Below are 21,663 nucleotides of genomic sequence, written 5' to 3'. Positions count from 1 at the left end.
AGTGGTGTGAAGTGAAATTAGCCACCCTAGATCCAGCAGCCAGCTGCAAGAGGCAAGTTGAGGGAATGCGATAGCTGTGTCGATTCGAATAAGACCCTTTAGGCGCCCCGGACCTGCTATCAAAGGGTTTCTCCTTGGTCACTCCGTTCGTCAACAACCAAGCAAGCCCGAGCATCTTCGCGGCACACGACGTATCTCACGTCTTCCTTTCGTTAAATCAGAGCCCTTCCTTATATAACACAGCATACCATAGCCATAGCCATGGCTCCATCCCTCATTAATACTGTCGGCGTCGTTGCCGCTGCTTTCGTGGCCGGCACCAGTGCCACCAAGTCGTACAAGATTGCCGACAAGTACAGCTCCTCCAACTTCTACAGCAAGTGGAACTTCGTGACGGTGAGACTTTCTATGTCTCACATCCATAGCTTACTTGTATCGACTAATACTGATCCGTTCGTCTGGGGTAGACCGATCCCAACAATGGGTATGTTGAGTACCAGAGCCAACAAGGTGCCAACGACCACAACCTAGTTCAACTCAGCGACGATGGCTTCTATCTCGGTGTTGATTACAACCAGGCCATGCCTGATACATGGACCAGATATCCAGGGCGCAGGAGTGTACGAGTTGAGAGTCAGCAAACCTATAACCACGGCCTCTTCATTGGCGATTTCTCTCACCTCCCTAAGCCCACTTGCGGAACATGGCCTGCCTTTTGTAAGTCGATATTGGGTCTTGAAGGATGAACGTCAGACGCTAATGGAGAGATAGGGATGTTCGGATCCAAGGGTGAATTCGACTTCCTCGAGAACTGGAATGACCTGACCTTCAACCGTATCACCGCCCATGCGAACAATGGTCTTTGCACCATCAAGCAAAGCGACATGTCCGCTTCGGTGGTGACTAACAACTGTGCCGATATCGCCCCTCCTCAGTATGACTATCAGGCATGCTCGGCCAACTCGTACGATGGCGTCTTTGGCTCTGATACGGGTGGCGTCTACGCAACGGAGTGGACTTCGGAGTACATCAGGCTCTGGAGCTGGAAGGTTGCCCCTGACGACGTCCAAGCCGGCAAGCCGGATCCTTCCACATGGGGAAAGCCCATGTTCCAAGTCAGCGATTGCAACATTGACCAGAACTTCGCGGATCTGAAGTTCATCTTGAACATCAACTTCTGCTCTGTTGCCAACCAGCCAGACAAGTGGGGTGCAACGGATGGCTGCGCCACGAAGACTGGAAAGGACACATGCATGGAATACGTCGCCTCGAACGGTGCCGCTTTCCAGGACTCCTTCTTCAAGGTCAAGGGAATTTCCGTGTACGAGCTGACCGAGGATCCCCAGACCTCTACCACCAGCTCCACCACGACCCCCTCCAGCACTCCTTCCAGCACTGTTTTGAGCACCACTTCCAGCACCCCTGTCAGCAGTGACCTGCCTTCTGCCACTGCTACCACCTCTGCCTCTGCCGCTGCCTCTGCCTCAGACGCTTCTGCCTCGGTGTCCGACTCGGCCCCGGCCTCTGCTTCGGTCTCAACCTCCGATGCGTCCTTTGCCTCGGTTTCTGCTACTGCTTCGGCCTCTATCCCTGATTCCGCGTCTGCTTCGTCCTCTGGTTCGACTTCTGCTTCTGTCTCTGACTCGGCCTCGGTCACTGGAGTCACTGCGAGCGACTCATCTGCCACCAACGTGCCCACAGCGAGTGTCACCACTCCTGCTGACAACGACCAGCAGTCCCTTTCTACTTCGGCTTTCCCCACACTCTCAGTCAGCGCTCCTTACAAGAACGGCACCATCAGCTCTTCCCAGTTGAGCCTTACACCCACTGTCGACCCTTCGTCGGCAACCCAGTCGTCGGGAGCTCAATCATCGGGAGCCCAATCGTCCGATGCCCAGTTTACCACTTCTACGGAATTCGCAACCAGAGGTTAGTGTTCTCGGCGCTGGTGAACGAAGCGGATTGCGGTCAGCTGACCTCCGGAATTGCAATGATTAACTGACAACGTCACAGTGTACACCGTTACTTCTTGCGCCCCGACCGTTACCAACTGCCCCGTAGGCTCAGTGACCACAGAGACTGTAAGTGCCACAATGCACTACGTGTTAATCATGCAATATTACGAAAAGTTCAGTCTTGCTAATCGGATTTTATTCTCCAGGTTGCCCTTTATACCACAGTTTGCCCCGTGTCTGATAAGAACAACTCGCCCAAGCCGACTCCCCCGACCTTCTTGACCCAGACCGCATACGTCACCAAGTAAGTAACTTCCATGATCCATCCCTTTATATGATAGACTGTCTCCGTGTAGTAAGGCATGTTATTTTTTGCTGCTTTGTAGAGAGCAATACTAACACTGGTTTTTAGCATCTACACTATTACCTCGTGTCCCCGGACAGTCACGAACTGCCCTGTTGGCTCCGTCACCACGGAGGTTGGCACCACCACCAAGCTCATGCCAGTCGCCACCCCGACTGCCCAGGCGGACTCGCCAGTGTACAGTACCGTAACTCGCAAGGTCACTAACGTCTACACCATCACCTCCTGCGCCCCCACGGTCACGAACTGTCCCGTTGGATCCCTGACCACCCAGTTCGGCACCCAGACCACTGTTGTTCCTGTCGTCAACTCTCCGGGCGCCAACGGCAGCCCCAACGGCAGCCCCAACACCAAGACCGACGTCTACCCCGTCGTCGGCCCCACCGGCTCCAACGTGAACGGCGGCTCCGACAATGGCAAGACGACCACCATCGTCTCCACTGCCCATAGAACCAAGACGATAACCATCAAGCCGGCTTCGTCTGTCGTCCCCTCTGTCGGAGCCGCTGCCGCCCCCTCTGCCGCTTCCAATCCCACTACCGACGCCGAGGTTGCCGTCTACGTCACTGCCACCGTGGTCCCCGTCGGTCCCAGTGCGCCCGCCATCGCCCTGGTCAACGCCCTGGTCAACAGCACGACCAATGGCACCGCCAACGCCTCGCTGTCCAAGCCTGTCATGGTATCCGCCGGCACCCCGGCTGCCGGCTGCACGGGCAGCGACTGCAAGGTCCCTGCCACCAGCGGTAATGTTCGCAACGGTGTGGCCAGCGCCGCTTTCGTCGTTGTTGCTGGGCTTTTCGCCCTGGCTTTCTAAATGAAGCTTGTAGTCACTTGACTCTCACCTTCGTGTCTTGGTGGTCCCTAGGGACCGTGAAGATACGATTTGTCATTGTCATGGCTTCCTTCTCTAGTGTGTAGTTCCTATGTTTTACAGAATTTAGCCAATATGTTGCGTCTATAGTTGTTTTGTATAGTGGAATATTTTGCATAATGTCGGCAGTCTCGAGGTCAGCTGTGATATACGTGAATAAGTGCCCCCCTCGAGTTTCCAATCTTACGATTTATGTGACACATACTAGTAGATTAGCCTAACGGTGATAATGACCAAACCTCCAGCCGGACGACGACTTGTAGCCAATCAGCGGATACGTGTCTACAAACTGACCCATCTGCCCAGGCAGGCATCTTCAGCCTCTTTGCCACGTCTTTCCCACGGCGCCAAGATCTACCAAGGCCTCGCCCGTTATTGTGACCTTCATTTTATGAATACCTTGCGATGGCTAGCTCAATGATCGTCAGAGACGGTGCTCAATCGTTTCAAATATACCGACCAGCATCCAACGGTGATATATCAGGTTCCATCTGTAACAGATGCTTGACTATCGCGCGTGCTGTACATGCCATCAACCGACGATTGGACGAGTATTGGGAAGGGGGGTTTGACAACTCGATTGACATTACCGTAGCGGCACGATCGACTTGCGGGTTCTGCCGCGTGCTGGTCACCATCATACCCCCGCAGTTCCGGGCGGGATCCGTCGCTCGGGCACTGTTGCAGTTCTTCCCCCTGACCTTGAGAGCCGCCGAGATGAAGTTCTAAGGCTTCGGCGACGTTGTTGGCTTCACTCAGCCTGGTGCTGATTCGCAAGGCACTCCATATTCGACGCCGTACAGCCCGGTGGGGATGTTGAGCCGCAGTGGCAAGAGGGACACGATGATTCGGCCTCGGCGGGTGAAACCGACAGTTGACTACTCGGTTGCGAAGATCTGGCTTGCCAACTGCAGAGAGAAGCATCAAGTTTGCGCGTTGCAGCGGCCTGGTGCTGCGTTGGGGTTCCAATTGCGCGTTATCGACTGCGTCACGCGCCGAGTTGTTTGCGCCCCGAGCGAGGGAAGAGCAAGGTTGCGTCACCATTGGAAAGTATTCCTTTGTGAACATGTTCCTCGATGCGCGCACGGCGCTCAAGCACTCCAAATGGGGTACCAGGGGATGGACCTACCAAGAAGGCCTGTTGCCTACACGGAGGCTCATATTCACGGACCAGCAGGCCTACTTCCAATGCAACACGGCGCATTACATGGAATCCATGTGGTGGCCTGACTACCTCCTTGATTCCGAGACATCACTGCCGCCCGTTGCCGACTGGCCCCAGCCCGCGTTCCAGCTGATTGGGGCGCAAAGCAATGGGGACGAGAAAGCCCAGTTACTGATACGACTAGTGCGCAACTATTCATGGAGGAATCTATCATACGAAGGCGATACGGTGCAGGCGTTCTTGGGCATCCTTGGTATGTTCTCGGCTGCCGACCCTCCTGTCTATCATGTTTGGGGGACACCGGTTACTCATGGGAGCTGCCTGAGCCGGGCCACGCCCTCGATCTGGCTCACTTGTTGGTACCACGAAAATCCAAGCGAGCGCTGGTCCGGGTTTCCCAGCTGGTCCTGGAGCGGCTGGATGGGCTCTATCGAACCGACGAGACTGAGTGATGCCGGTATACTGGAGTTGTCGTACTGCCGCCGTATCGAGATCCGCGACGCGGACGACGATGCCGGGACCGCCATGACTCTGGAGCAATTTTGCGTAGCCGAGCACCAGCATGCATACGCGCGTTACGCGACCGGCTCCCCACCTCCTCCGATTGAGGGTCGCGCGCATGACCGAGGTCACGCTCCGGTACATCGCGTCCGAGTCCGCGGCATACGTGAGAAGACCGGCCGGCGGCGGCGTGCACGTGCTGCATCGGCTACGAGACGACGACGTCTCGCTCCAGCGGGATGCACTCCTCCACGGCGGCGGCCAGACGTTGCCGGCCTTCCAAGCCAATGACCACTGCATCATGGTCATTCGGCCGTGCAGTGGTGGTGATGACCACTACCAGAGGGTCGGCGTCTTCTTTGCGCTGGATGACTACATTCTGGAGCAGCCGGACGGGTCGCTGAGCTGCGCCGTGTGTGGGAACGGGGACGACTACAGGCGGTATTATGGAAATTTCCGTGGTGAGTGTGGGTTGGGATTTCATCCTCAGGATATAGTACTTGTTTAGGTGACAGAATCTCATCAATTGATTAGTCATTGGATAAATTGGTCGAAGGGCGCTTTGGCGGAGTGGTTAACGCGATGCCCTGCTATGTGTTTAATACGGTAGTCTAGGCATTTCCTTCGGGAGCGCAGGTTCGAATCCTGCAGGCGTCGTTTTTTTGCTGGTCATCCCATACTGATGATCTACACTTCTTGTCTATCTTTTTGACACTTTTGGTACTTTTCTTATATACTTGAAGCCCCCGACGCAACGGCTTTGTCTGATGGCACCGAAATAAGTCAAAGGCAATGGGAGAGATCCATCGGTTTTGTGGGGCTCCTGCCACTGCTATCTTTTTTTCCCTAACACCCTGATGACTTATTACTCGAACAAGGCCGCTCCTTGTGTCTTGACAGTACCACCTCACCCACCTTCATTCACACCAAAACTGCAGGGCAACATTTCTATTGACGAGATGGCCAACCCCTACGAAGTCACCCGACCGTGGAAGTCCTTGATCGCATCCTTCACCATCCCGTGCACGTCGTAGTTCCAGATCTGGTGGAACCGCCGCGTGATCTCCTCGCCAAACTTGACCGGATCGTTCCCGACGGGCTCGAACTGCCACTGGAACATCTCGCTCGCCTCCCGCGTCGCCTTGATCAGCCACTGCGTCCGCTCGTACCGGATGTCCTGGTATGCCGCGAGGGCCTTCTGTACGAGCTCCGACTTGGTGGCGGGCTTGCCGCCGCCGTTGATCCCTCCGTCGTCGGACTTGGTAATGACAAGGGTGGGAGACAGCTGTTGGTCCACGGCTTCCAGAAGCCCGGCCAGCGCTAGCGCGTCTTCCATGCCGAAGCCGGCTCCAGCTCCGAGATGCGGGCCGGTTGCGTGGGCGGCGTCGCCGGCGATGGCGACGCTGCCGCGGGCGTAGTAGGGGGCCGGGCGTTCCAACATGTCGAAGACGGCCCATTTGTCGAGGTCGTTCGGGAGCAGGTCCACGATGCCCCTGGCGCTGGTCTGCCAGTCCCCAAACGCCTTGACCGCGGCGTCCTTGGACCCCGACGCCGTGTGTTTCCCGTCGGGGGCCTGCCAGGGCTCCGGATCCGACACTACCAGCAGCACGTTCAGGAACTCCCCTACCGGGTAGGTGATGGAGTGGGCGTTGGGGCCGTTGTACATGAATCTGGTCGACGCCCTGTACTTTCTGATATGCTCGTAGGCCTTCTCCATGGGCACCAGGCCCCGGAAGCAGAACTTGTGCGTGTACGAAGCCGCATACTCTTTGCCGACGAGAATGTCTCGAACGCGCGATCGGATACCATCACAGCCGATGGCTATCGCTCGTTAGCTTGATGTGGTAGTACTTGGGGGCACTCTTATCGACCCACCTACGTCCGTCATCTCACTGGTGCCGTCTTTAAACATCATCTCGACTCTACCTTCCCCATCGTCGACGATGGAGTCAATCTCCTTGCTGAACTTGATATTCTCCGCCGGGAGCAGCTTGGCCAGCTCCTCGATAAAGGCCGACCGCCGGCACCCCTGGAAGCCCTGCTCGCCGACGTAGAGCTTGTAGATGACCTCGTCGCTGCCGTAGCCGTCGATCCACTGGAAGTAGTCCTCCCCGTTGGGCGTCGCGACGTTCTTGTACGCCTGGTGCACGCGCGGGTCCAGCGCCTTGAGGGCCTCCTCGGCGTTGGGGCTGAAGCCAACGCCGGCCCCGATCTCCTTGATGCCGCTGGCCCGCTCGTAGATGGTGAAGTCGATGCCGCGCTTCAGCAGGCCCAGCGCGAGCGTGACGCCCGTGATGCCGCCGCCGATGACGGCGACGTGGAGCCGCGAGGTGCGGGTAGAGTCCGGGGGTGATAGCATACCTGCGCTTTGGGGGAACCCGGCCTGAGTCTGTTGGCGATTGTGTGACGAGGTGTGAAATCTCAGATGACCATATAGCACGGCGCAGCTCGTTCTCTCAAGTAAGCCGTAGTGTCATACAAACTACACTCGGAAAACAATCGAATATGTGGCCTCTACTCAAACGATCTGACATATATCCGCGCAATCTCGCGGGGTTCTTGGCCAATTCGAGACTTAAGTGTATAGGCTTCGTCGCCAGCTATCCCAGACACAATCAATCAGTCAATAATAACTTCGAATCTCTGACGCCCAAATCAACAATGTCAGTGTCTACAGACACGGCGGTAATAGCCGAATGCCAGGTAATCCTGTTGGTCAACTGAAGAGTCGAATAGAGAATGCGCAGCGCCATCGGGGTGTCTTGTGGGGTCGTCCACCCGGACCCCCGAGGTGGTAAGACAAGGTCCGATCATCCCTATTCACACCTTGGCGAGGATCCCCCGCACTGATAATTGGCTACAGGACCACGTTACATCATCACAGCTCCTGGGGAGACAGCAACGCAGTCCTCGAGGGTGCTGGATGTTGGCATAGCGGTAGCCCGGTGGGAAAGGCCACGGCCTGGAAACACAGATGTCAAGGGATTGCCGATCTATTTATTAGGCCGTTCTCGGAAGTCCACGATGGATTCCGCTCGGACACCGACCCTAGCCCGGATACCTTGAACGGACATTGCAGGGATGATCTACTATGCTCAATATTACATTTGCCCTGCCACTGAACTTGCCTGCCATCTGGAACACACCGCATGGGTTTTGTATAGCTCTTGTTATATTTCCTACGTACCTTGTGATAGCCTCACTACTTGAAAATGCCTGCTTTGTTGGAGACAAGTTCGGAACGGCCCAATAAGAAGCAAACCAGCAAGGGCAAGGTTCTCCTAACTGGTAAGTACCTCCTGGGAAGCCGCCGGGCTCATGGAACGAGACTGTGATTGACGGGAACCTCTAGGTGGAAGCGGCTTTATCGCCTCTCACGTACTAGACTACCTGTTGGATTATGGGTATGAAGCGCCAGGAGCCAGATACCGTCTAGTTAAGGGGGCGTTGCTGATGATAAATCCCATTCTAGCTTCGAGGTCGTCGTTACCGTCAGGACAAAGGAGAAAGGCCGGACGATAGTGAAGACCCTCAAGGACCCCTCGCATCAGTGCTCGTTTGCCATAGTGGAGGATATCGCCAAGGAGGGCGCATACGATGCAGTAAGTGTGCCCCATAGTCGCAACGAGTAGCAAATACTCGCCACATGCAAGAAACATCGGATGTGGCTTTGTTGGGCTTGATGCTGATCACACTTGCTGATTGGGTGGTCATATAGCTCTTCCAATCCACATCCGACAGCGGCGGCGAGGATGAACCCTTCCACTACGTCGTCCACACGACATCGCCGTACCAGCTTCTCGTGGAAGACCCCGTGAAGGACTTCCTGGACCCGGCCATCAAGGGGACGACCGGCCTGCTCCATTCGATCCAGGCGCACGCCCCGTCCGTGAAGCGGGTCGTCATCACGTCGTCCTCGGCCGCCGTGATCAACCCCAACGGGCACGCCAAGGTGTACGACGAGACGCACTGGGCGCCGGTTACGTGGGAGGACGCCATGGATCCCAAGAATACATATCGGTGCAGCAAGGTAAGTTAGTAACACCGCTCCGGGCAACCCGCAAGGACGTCATTATCCTTACATATTCGCCCTTTCCTTCAATATATCTTCCTCACTGAACACCCTTTTCCCTTTCCCAATCAATATCCCCAATAACAGTGAAATAAAGACGAAAAGCCAACAACTAATCCCCCTTTAAAAGGTCTTCTCCGAGCAAGCCGCCTGGGCCATCGCCAACACCACAGACCCCCGCCCGAACTTCGACCTCGTGATCCTAAACCCGACCTACAACTTCGGCCCGATCCAGCGCGGCCTCCCGCGCCTCGCGTCCGTGAATGCGTCCAACGCCCGGATCCGAGACCTCGTCCTCGGCGTCAACGGCCCCCGCGGCGCGAACCCGGGCCTCCCGCCCACCGCGCCCGTCTTCACCTTCGTCGACGTGCGCGACGTGGCGCTCGCGCACCTGCGGGCCCTGACGGTGCCCGAGGCGGGCGGCCACCGGTTCTACCTGGTGGGCGCGCACTTCTCGAACCAGCACGTCGCTGCCGCGGTGGCGCGCCACTTCCCGGGGCTGCGGGACCGGCTGCCCGTCGACATCGGCGCGGCGCTCGACGACCTGCCCGCCGACGTCTACGGGTTTGACAACGGCAAGTCGCGGCGCGTGCTCGGGATTGAGTACAGGGGGCTCGAGGAGAGCGTGGTGGATACGGTGCACTCCATGCTGGCCCACGAGGATGCGCAAGGTACATCTTGGTTATCTCTATAGAAGTGTGTTTGGAGGAGTGAATTGCTGGCAGCAAAGTTGTCACGCACAGGAGTGTCATTATGTCCCGTCTGTAGATTTATTAGCCGCGGATAGTATCAGTGACGGAGAGCTAAGAAAACGAACAGACTGTGGAGTTTGATTCACCTATTCTATGTAGACTTCTATCCAGTGCCCCCCGCACCAACCAGTAATAAATCCCAAAACGACCCGAGGCCGCCCATAACCCATGCCAAATGATGCAAGTTACAAATCTCTAAAGAACCAAGTACAAGCTGCACAGCAGGCTGGGGCCGGTGAATATGCCTACCCAGAAGGTCATGTTGCCAATTGTCTTCTTGTTCTTGAGCCAGCGGCTGCGGCTCAGGGCCACGAGAGGCAGCTGGCACATCTGCATCATCAGGAGGTAGCCTCGGAGCTTCTTGAAGATGCACCACATGACGAGCTCGTGCACGCACGCGGACAGGAAGAAGGTGATCAAGGTCGCCTGGTACTTGTTGACGCGCATCGACGAGATCGACGAGTGGTACACATGCCGTAGGAGGAAGTTGTGGACAGGACGGTTCCAGTCGCGGGCGAATTGGTCCCAGGAGACTAGCGAATTATTATGCGATTTAGTTTCCATCTCACCGGGGTAACCCAGGAGGGTGACAAAAAAAATAGTCTTACCGCTGTTCCACCACGCGTCATAGAAACTCCTATCGGCGAAGCACGTGAGTTCGGCCAGCAGGTTGAGAGCCGTCTCCCAGATCACGTACCACGCGAGCTAAATAACATATCGGTTAGTGGCTCCATCTGTGAGGCTTGACGGAGGGTCTCCTTACCATGTACTCCATCATGAAGGGGAACACGAGGTCACTCAAGATCCAGGGGAACTCTGCGAGTCGTGCAGAGGTGGACCAGCCCTCTTCCTTCATCTTGAGGGTAAACATCACCACGGGATACATGTAAGCCTGAGACACCATGATCATGACGAAGATGAGTCCGAACATGGCTATGCCCTTCTCGGCGACATAGTACCAGTTGATACCCTCCGAGCGAGGGTACTCCAGCTCATAGACCAGAGTGGGCAGCACGATCCACTCATAGTGGTTCGCGAAGGTGAGATTGTTTGGGTAGGAGCGAGAAGGATAGGTTGCCTTGCCCTTGAGCTCGTCGGTGAGCGCGTCAATCTCCCACTTGATCATGCGCTCAAAGAGCTGCAGCTGGTTCGTGTCGAGGGGCTCTCCAGAGTCGATTGTTGCGGAGATCTGCTCAATGCCGTCTGTGATGCTGCCCTGGTGGATGGACTGACGTCTCTGCTTGTAAACGCTTGCTGAAGGCTGGTTGGCGAGATGCTCGATGGACAGCTCAGGCATCGACGGACTGGTCTGAGACGGCGAAGTAACAGGATCGATGAGGTCTAGCTGCTTGAGCTTTTGTAACAGAACTTCCCGCTTCTCAAAGAGAGTTGATAAATGGCCGTTGTAGAATGCATATGAGTGCTGCTTCATCAACATCACGAGCCCACTAACCGAGCATGAGTCAGCGAAGTTCTGGAGCTCGCCCATAAAAGCAGGCAAACACAGATCGCAATATGGGCATGTCAAGGAGTTTACTTACTGCAGCAGGAAGAATACCGTATGCGTCCAAGGCCAGTCGCGAATTAAGGGCAAGCCAATCACGCCGGCGATGAAAAGGGTTTGCCAAACCTGGGAAAGGTTTACAATGTCAGCAATTACCTACTTCCAGTAGGACAGGACTCGATCTTACGTTCTGGATAATCCAACCAGACTTGTCCCATCTGATATAGTGGGCATGAACGAGCCTTTGCAAAACCCAGTCGAAGCCTGTCAAACCACACATGACACCGTCGGAGACAAGTAGCACGACGACTAAGATGAATGTGAGCCCACTTCAAATTGCAGTCGAGAAAGAACTTTTGCGCAGTGTGGATCAGACGGCTTACCATCTCTTCGGAACATGTTTCTCATAATCTCGTTGGTCCCCAGCGGGCTCCCGGTTTTTCTCCAGTTGTCGGCGGCCATCTTCAGGATAAGGAAGGCAACGGAGATCCAGAACAGCGTGTAGAAGCCATGGAAGACGCTGTTGGCAGCAGCCTGGTTCTGCCTGTCAAAGGTAGAAAATTGCCGCGTGAACACCATGTCTCGTAGCTTTTCCCTTCGGCCTGGGCGCTTCTTCTCTTCTTCCTGCAGAATAAAGTTAATTTGACATGTACTCAGGGCACCATGCACAGGCAGTCCAGCTCGGCTGGCAAATGTGTGTCGGCCAGGAGAAGGAGAAGGAGGAGAAACATACCCTCTCTAGCCCCCTTCTTAAGATGGCTCTCAGCTCCTTGTCGTCGGCGGCCACGACATACGTCTTGCTGCGACGATCTCCCGATGGCCGCGTTGCCAGGGGCGGCAGGTTCTCATAGCTGGAGCTCTCGGTGGTGGTCGAATTGGTCTTGTCGTCCAGGTGCACGACATCAGGCGTGGCAGTGGCCGAATTGTCGTACGAGTCTGGCTTGACGCGGCGCCGCAGATAGACTGATACTGGCTTTTCCTTCTGCTGCCCCAGCTGCTGCTGTTGCCGGTCGTAGTCCTCCTCCTCGCTGGTACTCTCGTTGGGCGTCCTCGCGAGCCGCTGCTGCTGCTGCTGCTGCTGCTGCTGCTGGGCCTTCTCCACGGCCTCGCTTGGCTGTGGTGGGAAGTAGCCGTCCGAGCCATTGGCTCGCAAGGGATCGCCACCTTCCACACCACCGTTGCTGTGGTGGTGCTGGTTGGGACCGCCCGCGTCTGCGCTAGTGTCCACCTCGCTTGCGGCGTTCAACGATTCTGACTCAGACATGGCGATGGATTTTGTGTGTATCCGGGGCCCGGAGATACAAATGGCGACCCGATCCTCTTCACGCCCGTCTTGCCGATTGGACCGCGCCGTGTATACCACTCGGTGGGTGGCAGACAAATAGGAAGGCCGATTGATACCTATCAGAGAGCAAATGCAGACGGCGTCGATGCGACGCCGTGATTGGACTGTATGTGGAAACTTCCAAAAAAAAAAAAAATGAGAAACAAAAGAAAAGAAATCCACACCAGGCTCTGCCGAGTTTTATAATAGATTGTAAAAAATAACGAACACGAAAATGGTATTTGCCAATTTGACGATGCACGAGATTGCGGGATTCACGGGCAATGCAGTGCTCCGCGTGATATCACCTCAGCGAGAAACGGACAGGCCGGGACCTTTCGATGCTTTAAACTTTGCGGCCCCTCGGGAATCATGGAATCCATTTGCATGGAAAGCAAGGCATGGCAAAAATCCCATCGATAGCCAGGTAAGTTGGTAAGTAGTGGGCTGGGGGCCGCGCTTTGCTTCAGGTGTCAGGCTTTCAGAAACGAGCAAAAGGAAAATCCATGGTCAGGGCGCTGGTTTCGTTTGATTGGGAATTACGAATAAGACTGGATACGTTATTACTCTGCTCATCCGTCATGTCATCTGCTCACGAAAGGAGCGATAAAACGGATTAGTAGTAGCTGTGTTCTGTCAGTCTGCCCTTGTCCTCCGACTCGCATTAATGTGCAATTCTGTTCAACCCCGTTGAAGGCTACGACGTAATGGGCTCCGGCCGGGTACGTACTGCTGGCCAGTGGCAACTTGCAGTCAGCCAGTGCAGGTGTCAACCGTCATCTTCCCTCAATCTTCAGGGGACTTTTAGGCGTGGTCGGGGAAAAGAAGGGCCCCACCATCGGATCGCTCGCTGTAACGTTGGTGGTGGTGGGGGGGGGCCATCAAGGCAACCGGCTTCCTCGCTTTCCCTGCACAACGTTTGCCGACTCCTGCCGGATATCGCGAGTCAAGGCTTGATTGGGATTGGGGTTCGTTTGCACGTAACATGAACCCTTTGGGACAAATAAACACGAAGCTTTTCAATTTTTTGTTTCAACTACTTGTAGGCCTCCTTCTGCGAGTACTCCCAAGGCTAGAAGAATGCTAAAAAAAGAAGATCAATCTATCTTCTCGTAGAAACGGCAGCGTAGCAACAGCACACCCGTCGCGTGTAGCAGCACACCCAAACGCATCCCCTTCCTTCTTTTTTCTCCTTCGGCTTCTTCTTCCTCCCTTTTCCTCGCCCTTCAAAAGGATATGCTTGAATAAACGAAGCAAGCGAGAGGTAAAACTGTCTATTGCATCTTTTCGTGTGTTGCCATCAAAGAACCTATAGGGCGGCGCGGTTAGTACATTGCATAAGTCACCTTGAGCAGCGGGGAGGGCAAAAATACCGATAAAAGTAGTCACGAGTCGAGAGCGAACCTGGCAGATATCCTCGGGCACCAGCCAGATGGTAGCGCCCATCTTTCTAGCAATGCTGATACTCAATTTGGCGTTCAAGTATGCGTCTTCGTCCGTGGCGCCCGGAGTGACCAAGTCGTAGTCGACATAGCTGGCCTTCATGCCGTTCAGCACATCCAGCAAGAAAATGCCATTGCCGATAGATGAATCCTTGAAGGACCGGATCGACGAGTTGCGGCCGCCCTTCTTGCTCATCTCGTTGGCCCATCTGACCATCTCGGCATCCGTCATCTCCCGCTTTCCGAGCCGTTGGGCAAGTGCACCCAGAGTCAACGTGATGTCCTTGCGCATGAGCTGCCACACAAGTCCCAACGTGAGCGTCTTTTGACCATCCGTGATATCCGCGCCTTGAATTCCGACCAGGGAGAAGCCGTTCTGCTTGCCAAGCTCAATGGCATAGTTGGTGTTCTCGACAGCCTTGAATCTCATGAGCTCGCCACCGTGGGCAGGTCGCTTGTTCACGTGTCGCCAGTTCACGGATCCCTTGATGACCTTGTCGTAAGCCTGTAGGAGGATAGTGCCGTCGTGCAGATCGTCGAAGAATGATACCACAGCGGGCTGCACGTCCAGACTGTTCAGCCAAAGCGTGAAGACTCGGGCTTCTCTCTCGCCTTCGGCATCGAAGTCCTCCACCTCCAGTTTCTCCTCCTCCGTGATTGGCTCCAGGCACGGGTGTGTGTTGAACAGGTTGGCAACGAAGGCAAGGTTGAGCTTCGGGTTACCGGCAACCAGGGAGCTGGGTGTCAAGAATTTGCGGCAGCTGAGCTTGTCGGCGTCCTGTAGAACTTCCTCTGCTCTCTGCAGCAGATCTTGTGTTTGCAGAGGAGCGCGGCTGCAACCATACTCGTGGCCAATCTGTGACATCAAGACAGCGTAGTTCTCTCCGTCCTTTACATCGCTGGAGAAGTTGTGGACTTGGCGGTGCCACTTGGCAGCCTTGAGGTGATAGTTGAACCATCGGAGCAAGATTTGCTCCGGGGGCAGGCGCAGAAACTGCTCCAGGGTCTCGTCCTCATCGAGCAGTCGGTACAGCTCGGGGTGCAGCTTGATATCAATCTTGCCCAAAAGACCTCTCCGGATGACCTGCCAGATAAGACCGAGAATCAGATGTTCCCTGACCTCAATGATATCGCCACTGCCAATGTTGACTACGGAGCAGCCAATGCCCTTGGCCGACTCGATGACAATGTTGTTGTTCTCCGTCATGTGGAAGGCGTTCAGTTTCTTGATCTTCTTTCCGGGGACGTTCATGACACGCTCGTCAATGGTGTCCGGGACGCTGTCGTTGATCAGCTTGGCCAGTACCAGACCGTCCTTGCACTCGTCGAACATCTCGAAAGTGTCGGTAGGGAAAGGCAGGCGGCTGCCAATATCCGGATCGCCCGCCAGGACGGCGTTGATGTGACGCGTGAACTCGGTCCGCTCATCCTCGTTGATGGTGTGGGTGACGTTGGCGCTGGACCCTTGGACCTGAATCCTGCCGATGCTTCCCTTGGACGCGTGCCCGCCCGTTCTTTGCGCGACGACGCCGGGCGCGGCAGGCGCGGCACCGCCGGTGTTCATGCGTTTTTGCGCGGGGGAAGAGTCGCGGAGTTTGGCAACAAGCTTGTCAGTCGCATAAAGTTAGCATTGAGGGACATGCAGGCTGGAGCATAAAGGGCGCGGCGTGGTTCCTACGTACTCCTACATAGTCCTCGAGCTCGACCCTACGGGACGAGTCCAGCTCGACCTCTTTCAGGGCTTGTCGGACAACATCGTATGGCTGGCGCTCGCTCTGCTGGGTTGCCTTGATCGCGGTGGCTTCGTCAATGTAGCCCTTATCGTCGACGTCGAGCTTTCGGAAGGCGTCAGTCAGGCCGAAGATGTCGCCCTGCTCGAATTGAGGGTACTTCCTGTTTGGGCCGTCAGCTACTGCCGGGTGCGCTTTGTGCGGGGGAAGGGTCGAGGAAGCTTACTTCTGGAGCCTTATCACGTTCATGATGCCGGTCGTTGGTTGTTTCTGGATTCGGTGATGGGAGGCTCAATAGTTTAGTGACTCTCAGCGGTGAGAGGTGAGTAGAGGTGGATTGGGTGGACCGGTTCGCGCAGCACAATATATGGGCTGCGACTTTTCGCAAAGCAGTACGAATGATGCTTAGTTGGTGCCTGATCAAAGCGAGTGCGGTAGGTAGGTTAGTGCTAAGTTTGTGTAGTATGTAAGCCGAAGCGTAAGTCGGGTTTCTGGGCAGTCTCCAGGTAACAGCCCGAGATGAGGGACAAGTAGAGGTTACGTGCTGTAAATCTGCTGCAATTGTCGATGGTCTGCGGAGCCTTGCCAGCCCCCTTGAAATCGGTCTGTCTGGATACCCTCAAAGTCGAGCAGCAGCGAAGGTGTTCATTGTTGGCTAGCAGCGGGGGCGGGGGACGATCGGGGCCTCTGTTTTTGGGAGGAGTCGCCCAGCTACGGGCCGAGCACAGGGAGCTGTGATTGCGAGTGGGAGAGCGGGAGAGCTCTGGAGGCAGAACTGGAGGCCCCATTACATCACCGCAACAGGGCATGAGCCACTTGGGCTGACGCAGCCAAGCAACCCGACATCTCTGCCTTATTACCTGACTGAGTCAATCAATCCAGTACCTGCTCGAATTACAGCTGCCCAGCACTCAATGGATCTGGTGTCCAGCGAGTAATTAACGGATGAACTGGGTGAACACCAGTCGAAGCAGCTTCGTCATGCTGTGGCCAATTGCCAATTGGTCGCGACACAACAACTCACTACCCCTAGGTTACACGCATATCAATTGAATGAACAAATTGCGCAGATCTTTCTTCTTGTCCCCGTTTCTTCAAATGGGGCTTGGCTTTTAAACATTATTGATTCTTGTCTCATTAGTTTCTAGTTAGAATGACGGTCGGGCCGCCGCTCGTTATCCTCCCCTATGTATGCATTGTCGAATATCACGATGTGTTCGTCTTGATGGGAGGATCTTGTAGTGTCTTATTGAATGAAAATGCGCCGATGCTCTTCAACCTGGCCGTCCGTATCAAACCAGTGAGGCACCCCGCTCTCGGAGTCCTCATACGTTTGACCCGGACGACAGCTGCTTGAATGTATCACAACTCATGTTACACTCCCTTTGCTTGTGGAAGCAAGCAAAGATAGCACATGCAATCGTCAATGGCCGGTCCCATCTCTATCCTAGCTTCCTCAGATGGGCAAACGCCACAGCCGTGTGCCACCATGCAGGGTGTCGAGATGGAAGTTGCAAGGGTGGTTTGATGCCATCGCAGCCTGTTGCCGGTCGCACGAGATCGCGCTTGTTTATGCAGGTAACCGTCTTCCTGCATTAGAAATTAACTCCGACAGGCCGGTCTATCGCGAACATGATACTTGTCTTAGGCGACTCCAAAGATCTCGTCGGGCTTGATCTTGAAGTCCAAGGGAGTATGGGTGTATCTGCTAGTGGCGTGGCCGGTAAAGTTCCACCATGCCGAGCTGAGAAGCGATGTTAGCATAGAGATACCACGCATCGATAGGCCACTCGGGCCCGTGTCTCTCGGAAAGGAATACTCACTCAGAGTCGAGGTCTGTGTATTGGAAAGACACCTGGATACGAGCACTGGTCGAGTTGGCCGACTTGGTGGTCCAAGGAAGGAGCTTGGCAGCAACCCGGCGCATTTTCTCGGACTGTTCGTCAAGCGTGCAGAGCCGGTACGGGGATCCCTCGGTGTCACCAGCACAGTGTGCGGTGAAGCCCGGCCTCTTCGGGTTGCCGTTCATGTTCTCTGTTCCGTGAACCTTGAAGTCTGCGGCATAAATTTGGTCAGCGGGCGGAACGAAGGAGAAGAAGAAGAAGAAAAAGTACTCGGGTCGAACATACCGTATTTGCATGTTGTGTTGGGGCAGCTTGCCGTCCACTCGGAGACGTCCCAGCTGTAGTCGGCGGTGGCCTTCAATCGCATGAAGGTGGGCGGGGGCCTGGCCGAAACGGCCATGACCAAAGCAGCGAATACGGTAGAGAATTGCATCTTATCTGTTCGGCGAAGTAAAAACGAATGTGAGGATGTATGGTGATTGATTAAAGGGACTCAGCAAGACCTGCAGATTGCAAACTTATCAGAACGGTGAGAAACGCATGGTTCGCTTAAATAGGATCTGCCACTCTCCTGTGCAGATCCATTACAGCGACAACGGTTCAGTGGATTAGGTTTCCGGGGGGCTTTCACCAGCGTCCCCATAGAACTCAGAGACCCCTACTAGCTCTGGGATCAGTGGCATGCAGACAGCAGCAGAGCAGTAAGCCGAGCAGAGGGTGGTAGGGTGGTAGGGTGGTATACTGCCGTCGCATTAATCTGGATAGAGGAAACACGCGTTCAATCAACGCCCTGACTGGCTGACGGGCCTTAGACGTTTGTGCCCTTTCTGGCCCAGGCCATGGCAGGGCGCACAGAGGGCGCACACATCGAGCCGGCTTGCCAAGGGCCGCCATGCTTCATCAGACATGGCAAGTGCCGATCGCTGCACTTTGCGGGAGACGTGCCAGGGGGAGGCGGGAATTAAGGGGGCGGTCCTGGAGCCCTCGTCAACGGCGCCGCTTCTTCGACGGCGGCTCGCCTATTGTGCCTGCAAAACATCGGCTCAGATGCGATGCGATACGAGCTTGTTGCTTGCTTGCTGTGAACGTGCATCATCTCATATTGGGACGAACCATGCAGCAGCTGTGCCTGTGCCTCATCTCATCGCCCCGGGCTCTTTGGGGGAAACATGAGATGAGGGAAGACGGGTACTCCAGTCTTCCAACTTTCTGGTTATTGCAGCGGCCCAGTCTTTTGTATTTTTACGAGTCTGGAGCTGCGAGCGCCTGCGGGCTCTAGATTGCATGTAGGCTCTACCTGGTACCTGCATCGTTTTGTACATGTCAGCACCAACACACATCTGGCTTGACCCTTCCTCCGTAAGATCACGGAGGGCTTCCAACGAAATTCGTACCGGAGATCGTGGAAGCTGATCTTCCACCCGTCTAGACCACTGGCAAGCACACGCGCATTTCGCAAACTTCTATTTCTAGCGCGTGTCTCAGGTCACTCTCTGCATCCTCCCCTCCCACGAGCGTGCAACGCCTCAGAAATGCACAATCCATTACGTGCAGCAAGCTAGAGCCTGGCTAGCAAGACGAGCTAGCCCGCATGTTGGAAACCCGGGCTACCGTCTCGGGTTGACAGAAACTGCCATGCCAACCGCTGCTAATCACAGAACTGCGCCGCGGCGCTTGACTGTGCATCCTGTAAGCTATGCATGTTCCTCTGTGCGATTGTGGCGTAGTCAGGGGACTTGGCCTATTTTATATTGATAGATGCTCGGCCAAACTTATGTCATGCAAATGCTTGAAGTGTCAGTCTGTCTGTACCGCCATCATGCCCTGCAAACTCCACACATATATGCCTGTGCGTCAATCCCACACCGGGTTTAAGGAGACATGGAGAGACCGACGGCGTAGATTTCAGAACGCCCTCGGCTGAGCATCGGGCATCCGAATCGTCAATCCGCGACGCGCGGGAGTCGAGTCATGCCTTCACGGCCTGTTTATTGACCCTCACCTGCTTTGGTCTTAGTCGAAGGCGCCGAACCACAACTGTAAACACGCGCCCTTGACGTGGTCTGAACTCCGCAACTCTCCAGAATGATCTGCGACTTTTCTTTTAACCCTTCTCCGAGCCGTCCTCGTGGAAATCCGACAAGGAACCATTGCCTCCGGTTTTCAGTATCGTAAAGCACACATGAGAAGAAAACCATGTGGGCAACTATCATGAAAGAAAAAGCCAATGGCCTGAGCTTACCGCCGTCAGTTTCGTGAGTCTGCCTAGGTGCAAATGACGGCTGTCAAGATATACTAGTTACTCGTTTGGGGTGGTGTGGCGGGCTCAACCGAGCCAACCGCATGCTTCCAATTAACTTCGGAGCAGTCGACGTGGAAGTGAGATTATCTGCCGTAGCGCAATTAATGAATATGAGACCAACGAGGCTGCGGGAGCGAAATCCGATACACATCTTTTGAAGGGAAAGAAAAGGGGCAACCCACGCGACACATAGAACGAATGGTGATTTCTCATGATTTCTAGACCAACTTCCCTCCGAAACTCTCCAAATACTGCTCACTCCATCGCCCTCTCCAATCTGGGTCTAATCGTCGTTTGCTTTGTGTATCTTCATCCCGGGGCTCTCCAGGGTGTGTATAGTTGGTCCATCCATCTACTTTCTTGCTTTACCCAATTCTATGCCCACCAACCCAGCTTCGCCCGGCCCTCGTTCATGTACACCAGTTCTTCCCTTTCTTGAAGTGGGATGGGCACCTTCTTCTCCCTGCAAGATGTGAAATTCTTGTTTTCTGCCGCGCAGACAAGCGAGCCTAAGGACCCTGGTAGTTTGGGTCGATGACGATCGTCGGCGACAAGAAATTACCACCGACAAAGGTGCCAGACCCCGTACCGGAATAGTTGCTGCCCAGCGCCTCCTCCGTGATCTCTAGGACGATATCGACGAGCTCAATGAGCTCGCCTTCGAGGTCGCCCCCGTCCGAATCCGACTGTCGCTTGCAGTCATTGTTACTACACCGGCCCTGCACGTTGCTGTTCTCGAGCCCACGGGCTCTGACTGTTAGGACTTGCTTCGGATATCGATGGATAGAAGTGGTTATCAAAAGGTTGGTAGGGCTTCCTTCTTGGACGTAAACGGGTAGGTTCATGGGGTAGTCAGAGGAGGCTGGCGGAATGGTCCTACTTACCGCTCTGGGTCGTTTACGGACGAGGCCTCGACCGGGATAGCACGGCTCGTGGTGAATACTAACGAAGCAATGAACAGTGTCCTAGGAAGCATGTTGACTGCAGTCTGATCGTGGCGAAGATGTCGAGATTTAGATCTAGTATCGCAATCGCAGAAGAACGGGTACTTCTCGCCAAAATTACCCAATAAGTCACAGAGATCTTCTCGAAGTCACGCTCATTGCGAGCCTGGGCAGGTATATATGCGTACAGAAACATGCCGTACTGCGCCGTGCAGTCCACCGGTGATCGAGTTCCAAGTCCTTGCCTGGTAGCAGTCCGTACAAGCTCATAACCTTGAAGTCTATCTTCGAAGGTTTCTTCTCCGCTGTTTTTTGGGCGCCCTGAACATCAGATGAATGATAAGAGCTTGTTAGGCCAACCCTTTTCAAAAGATCAGACGTAAGAGGCTCTCGCGTTCGTCTCATATCTTCGCCTTGAATATTTCAAGCTAAAATCAAATAATCTTCGAGTAGCTAGGTACGTCGTTGCGTGGTCTTCCGATTGTGGCCATACAGTTTGCATAGCAGTTCGGGAGGGTTATTTGAGGGCCCCTTGATGTCCAAAGTTTGCGGCACCGCTTGCTAAGAGGACGGGGCTGTCAGGCGACAGTTTTTCGGCCCGGCCGCCATGCGGCTAATCGGTGGTCGAAGTCTCGGCAGACGACTGAGTAAGCTCAGTTCGAAGAATATAGCACCGAGTTCGACAAGAAACCCAGGTATCGAAATCTTGGCGGATTGCAGGAGACCATAAGATCAACCCACGGGTTATACCCCGGGACTTGGTCGATACACTACCGCTCCACGAAGGCCATCCCAGTCATTTTCATCAGGCCACAAACCTCGCGATCGTTGTCACATAGTAGGGAGCGTTGTATGAGCTATCATGGCGCTGCTTGGCACGGGCTTTCGTTATT

At 54.9% G+C, this 21,663-nt stretch overlaps 8 protein-coding genes across 8 annotated transcripts; 3 read left to right on the top strand and 5 right to left on the bottom strand.

Annotated features, from left to right (window-relative positions):
* Positions 1-261: 261 nt before the first annotated feature.
* Positions 262-3,133, top strand: PG986_008041 (Endo-1-3(4)-beta-glucanase; the record flags this gene model as incomplete). The annotated part of the gene is made up of 6 exons (XM_066844263.1): positions 262-396; positions 468-717; positions 772-1,929; positions 2,014-2,081; positions 2,162-2,259; positions 2,368-3,133. 6 exons carry the CDS (start codon positions 262-264, stop codon positions 3,131-3,133), a joined length of 2,475 nt encoding a protein of 824 aa, XP_066700375.1.
* Positions 3,134-4,256: 1,123 nt separating this feature from the next.
* On the top strand, positions 4,257-5,147 carry PG986_008040 (uncharacterized protein; the record flags this gene model as incomplete). Its single annotated transcript, XM_066844262.1, has 1 exon — positions 4,257-5,147. The coding sequence occupies one exon, from the start codon at positions 4,257-4,259 to the stop codon at positions 5,145-5,147; it is 891 nt and encodes a 296-aa protein (XP_066700374.1).
* Positions 5,148-5,826: 679 nt separating this feature from the next.
* PG986_008039 (protein toxd) lies at positions 5,827-7,215 on the bottom strand (the record flags this gene model as incomplete). Its single annotated transcript, XM_066844261.1, has 2 exons — positions 5,827-6,677; positions 6,732-7,215. The coding sequence occupies 2 exons, from the start codon at positions 7,213-7,215 to the stop codon at positions 5,827-5,829; spliced, it is 1,335 nt and encodes a 444-aa protein (XP_066700373.1).
* Positions 7,216-8,068: 853 nt separating this feature from the next.
* Positions 8,069-9,598, top strand: PG986_008038 (NAD(P)-binding protein; the record flags this gene model as incomplete). The annotated part of the gene is made up of 5 exons (XM_066844260.1): positions 8,069-8,144; positions 8,209-8,260; positions 8,329-8,464; positions 8,575-8,886; positions 9,059-9,598. Coding segments are annotated over 5 exons (1,116 nt in total), but the record flags the coding sequence as incomplete, so codon positions are not given.
* A 277-nt stretch (positions 9,599-9,875) lies between these two features.
* PG986_008037 (uncharacterized protein) lies at positions 9,876-12,448 on the bottom strand (the record flags this gene model as incomplete). The annotated part of the gene is made up of 6 exons (XM_066844259.1): positions 9,876-10,385; positions 10,444-11,128; positions 11,222-11,310; positions 11,372-11,493; positions 11,568-11,808; positions 11,918-12,448. 6 exons carry the CDS (start codon positions 12,446-12,448, stop codon positions 9,876-9,878), a joined length of 2,178 nt encoding a protein of 725 aa, XP_066700371.1.
* A 1,334-nt stretch (positions 12,449-13,782) lies between these two features.
* On the bottom strand, positions 13,783-15,929 carry PG986_008036 (uncharacterized protein; the record flags this gene model as incomplete). Its single annotated transcript, XM_066844258.1, has 4 exons — positions 13,783-13,817; positions 13,882-15,556; positions 15,633-15,843; positions 15,907-15,929. The coding sequence occupies 4 exons, from the start codon at positions 15,927-15,929 to the stop codon at positions 13,783-13,785; spliced, it is 1,944 nt and encodes a 647-aa protein (XP_066700370.1).
* A 1,395-nt stretch (positions 15,930-17,324) lies between these two features.
* On the bottom strand, positions 17,325-17,957 carry PG986_008035 (uncharacterized protein; the record flags this gene model as incomplete). The annotated part of the gene is made up of 3 exons (XM_066844257.1): positions 17,325-17,424; positions 17,504-17,735; positions 17,810-17,957. 3 exons carry the CDS (start codon positions 17,955-17,957, stop codon positions 17,325-17,327), a joined length of 480 nt encoding a protein of 159 aa, XP_066700369.1.
* Positions 17,958-20,335: 2,378 nt separating this feature from the next.
* PG986_008034 (uncharacterized protein) lies at positions 20,336-20,671 on the bottom strand (the record flags this gene model as incomplete). The annotated part of the gene is made up of 1 exon (XM_066844256.1): positions 20,336-20,671. The coding sequence occupies one exon, from the start codon at positions 20,669-20,671 to the stop codon at positions 20,336-20,338; it is 336 nt and encodes a 111-aa protein (XP_066700368.1).
* Positions 20,672-21,663: the final 992 nt, after the last annotated feature.

This window comes from Apiospora aurea (genome assembly GCF_038362705.1).
Source record: "Apiospora aurea strain CBS 24483 chromosome Unknown utg000005l_segment0_segment0, whole genome shotgun sequence".
Taxonomy (NCBI): Eukaryota; Fungi; Ascomycota; class Sordariomycetes; order Amphisphaeriales; family Apiosporaceae; genus Apiospora; species Apiospora aurea.
This window is presented reverse-complemented; position numbering and strand designations above follow the sequence as displayed.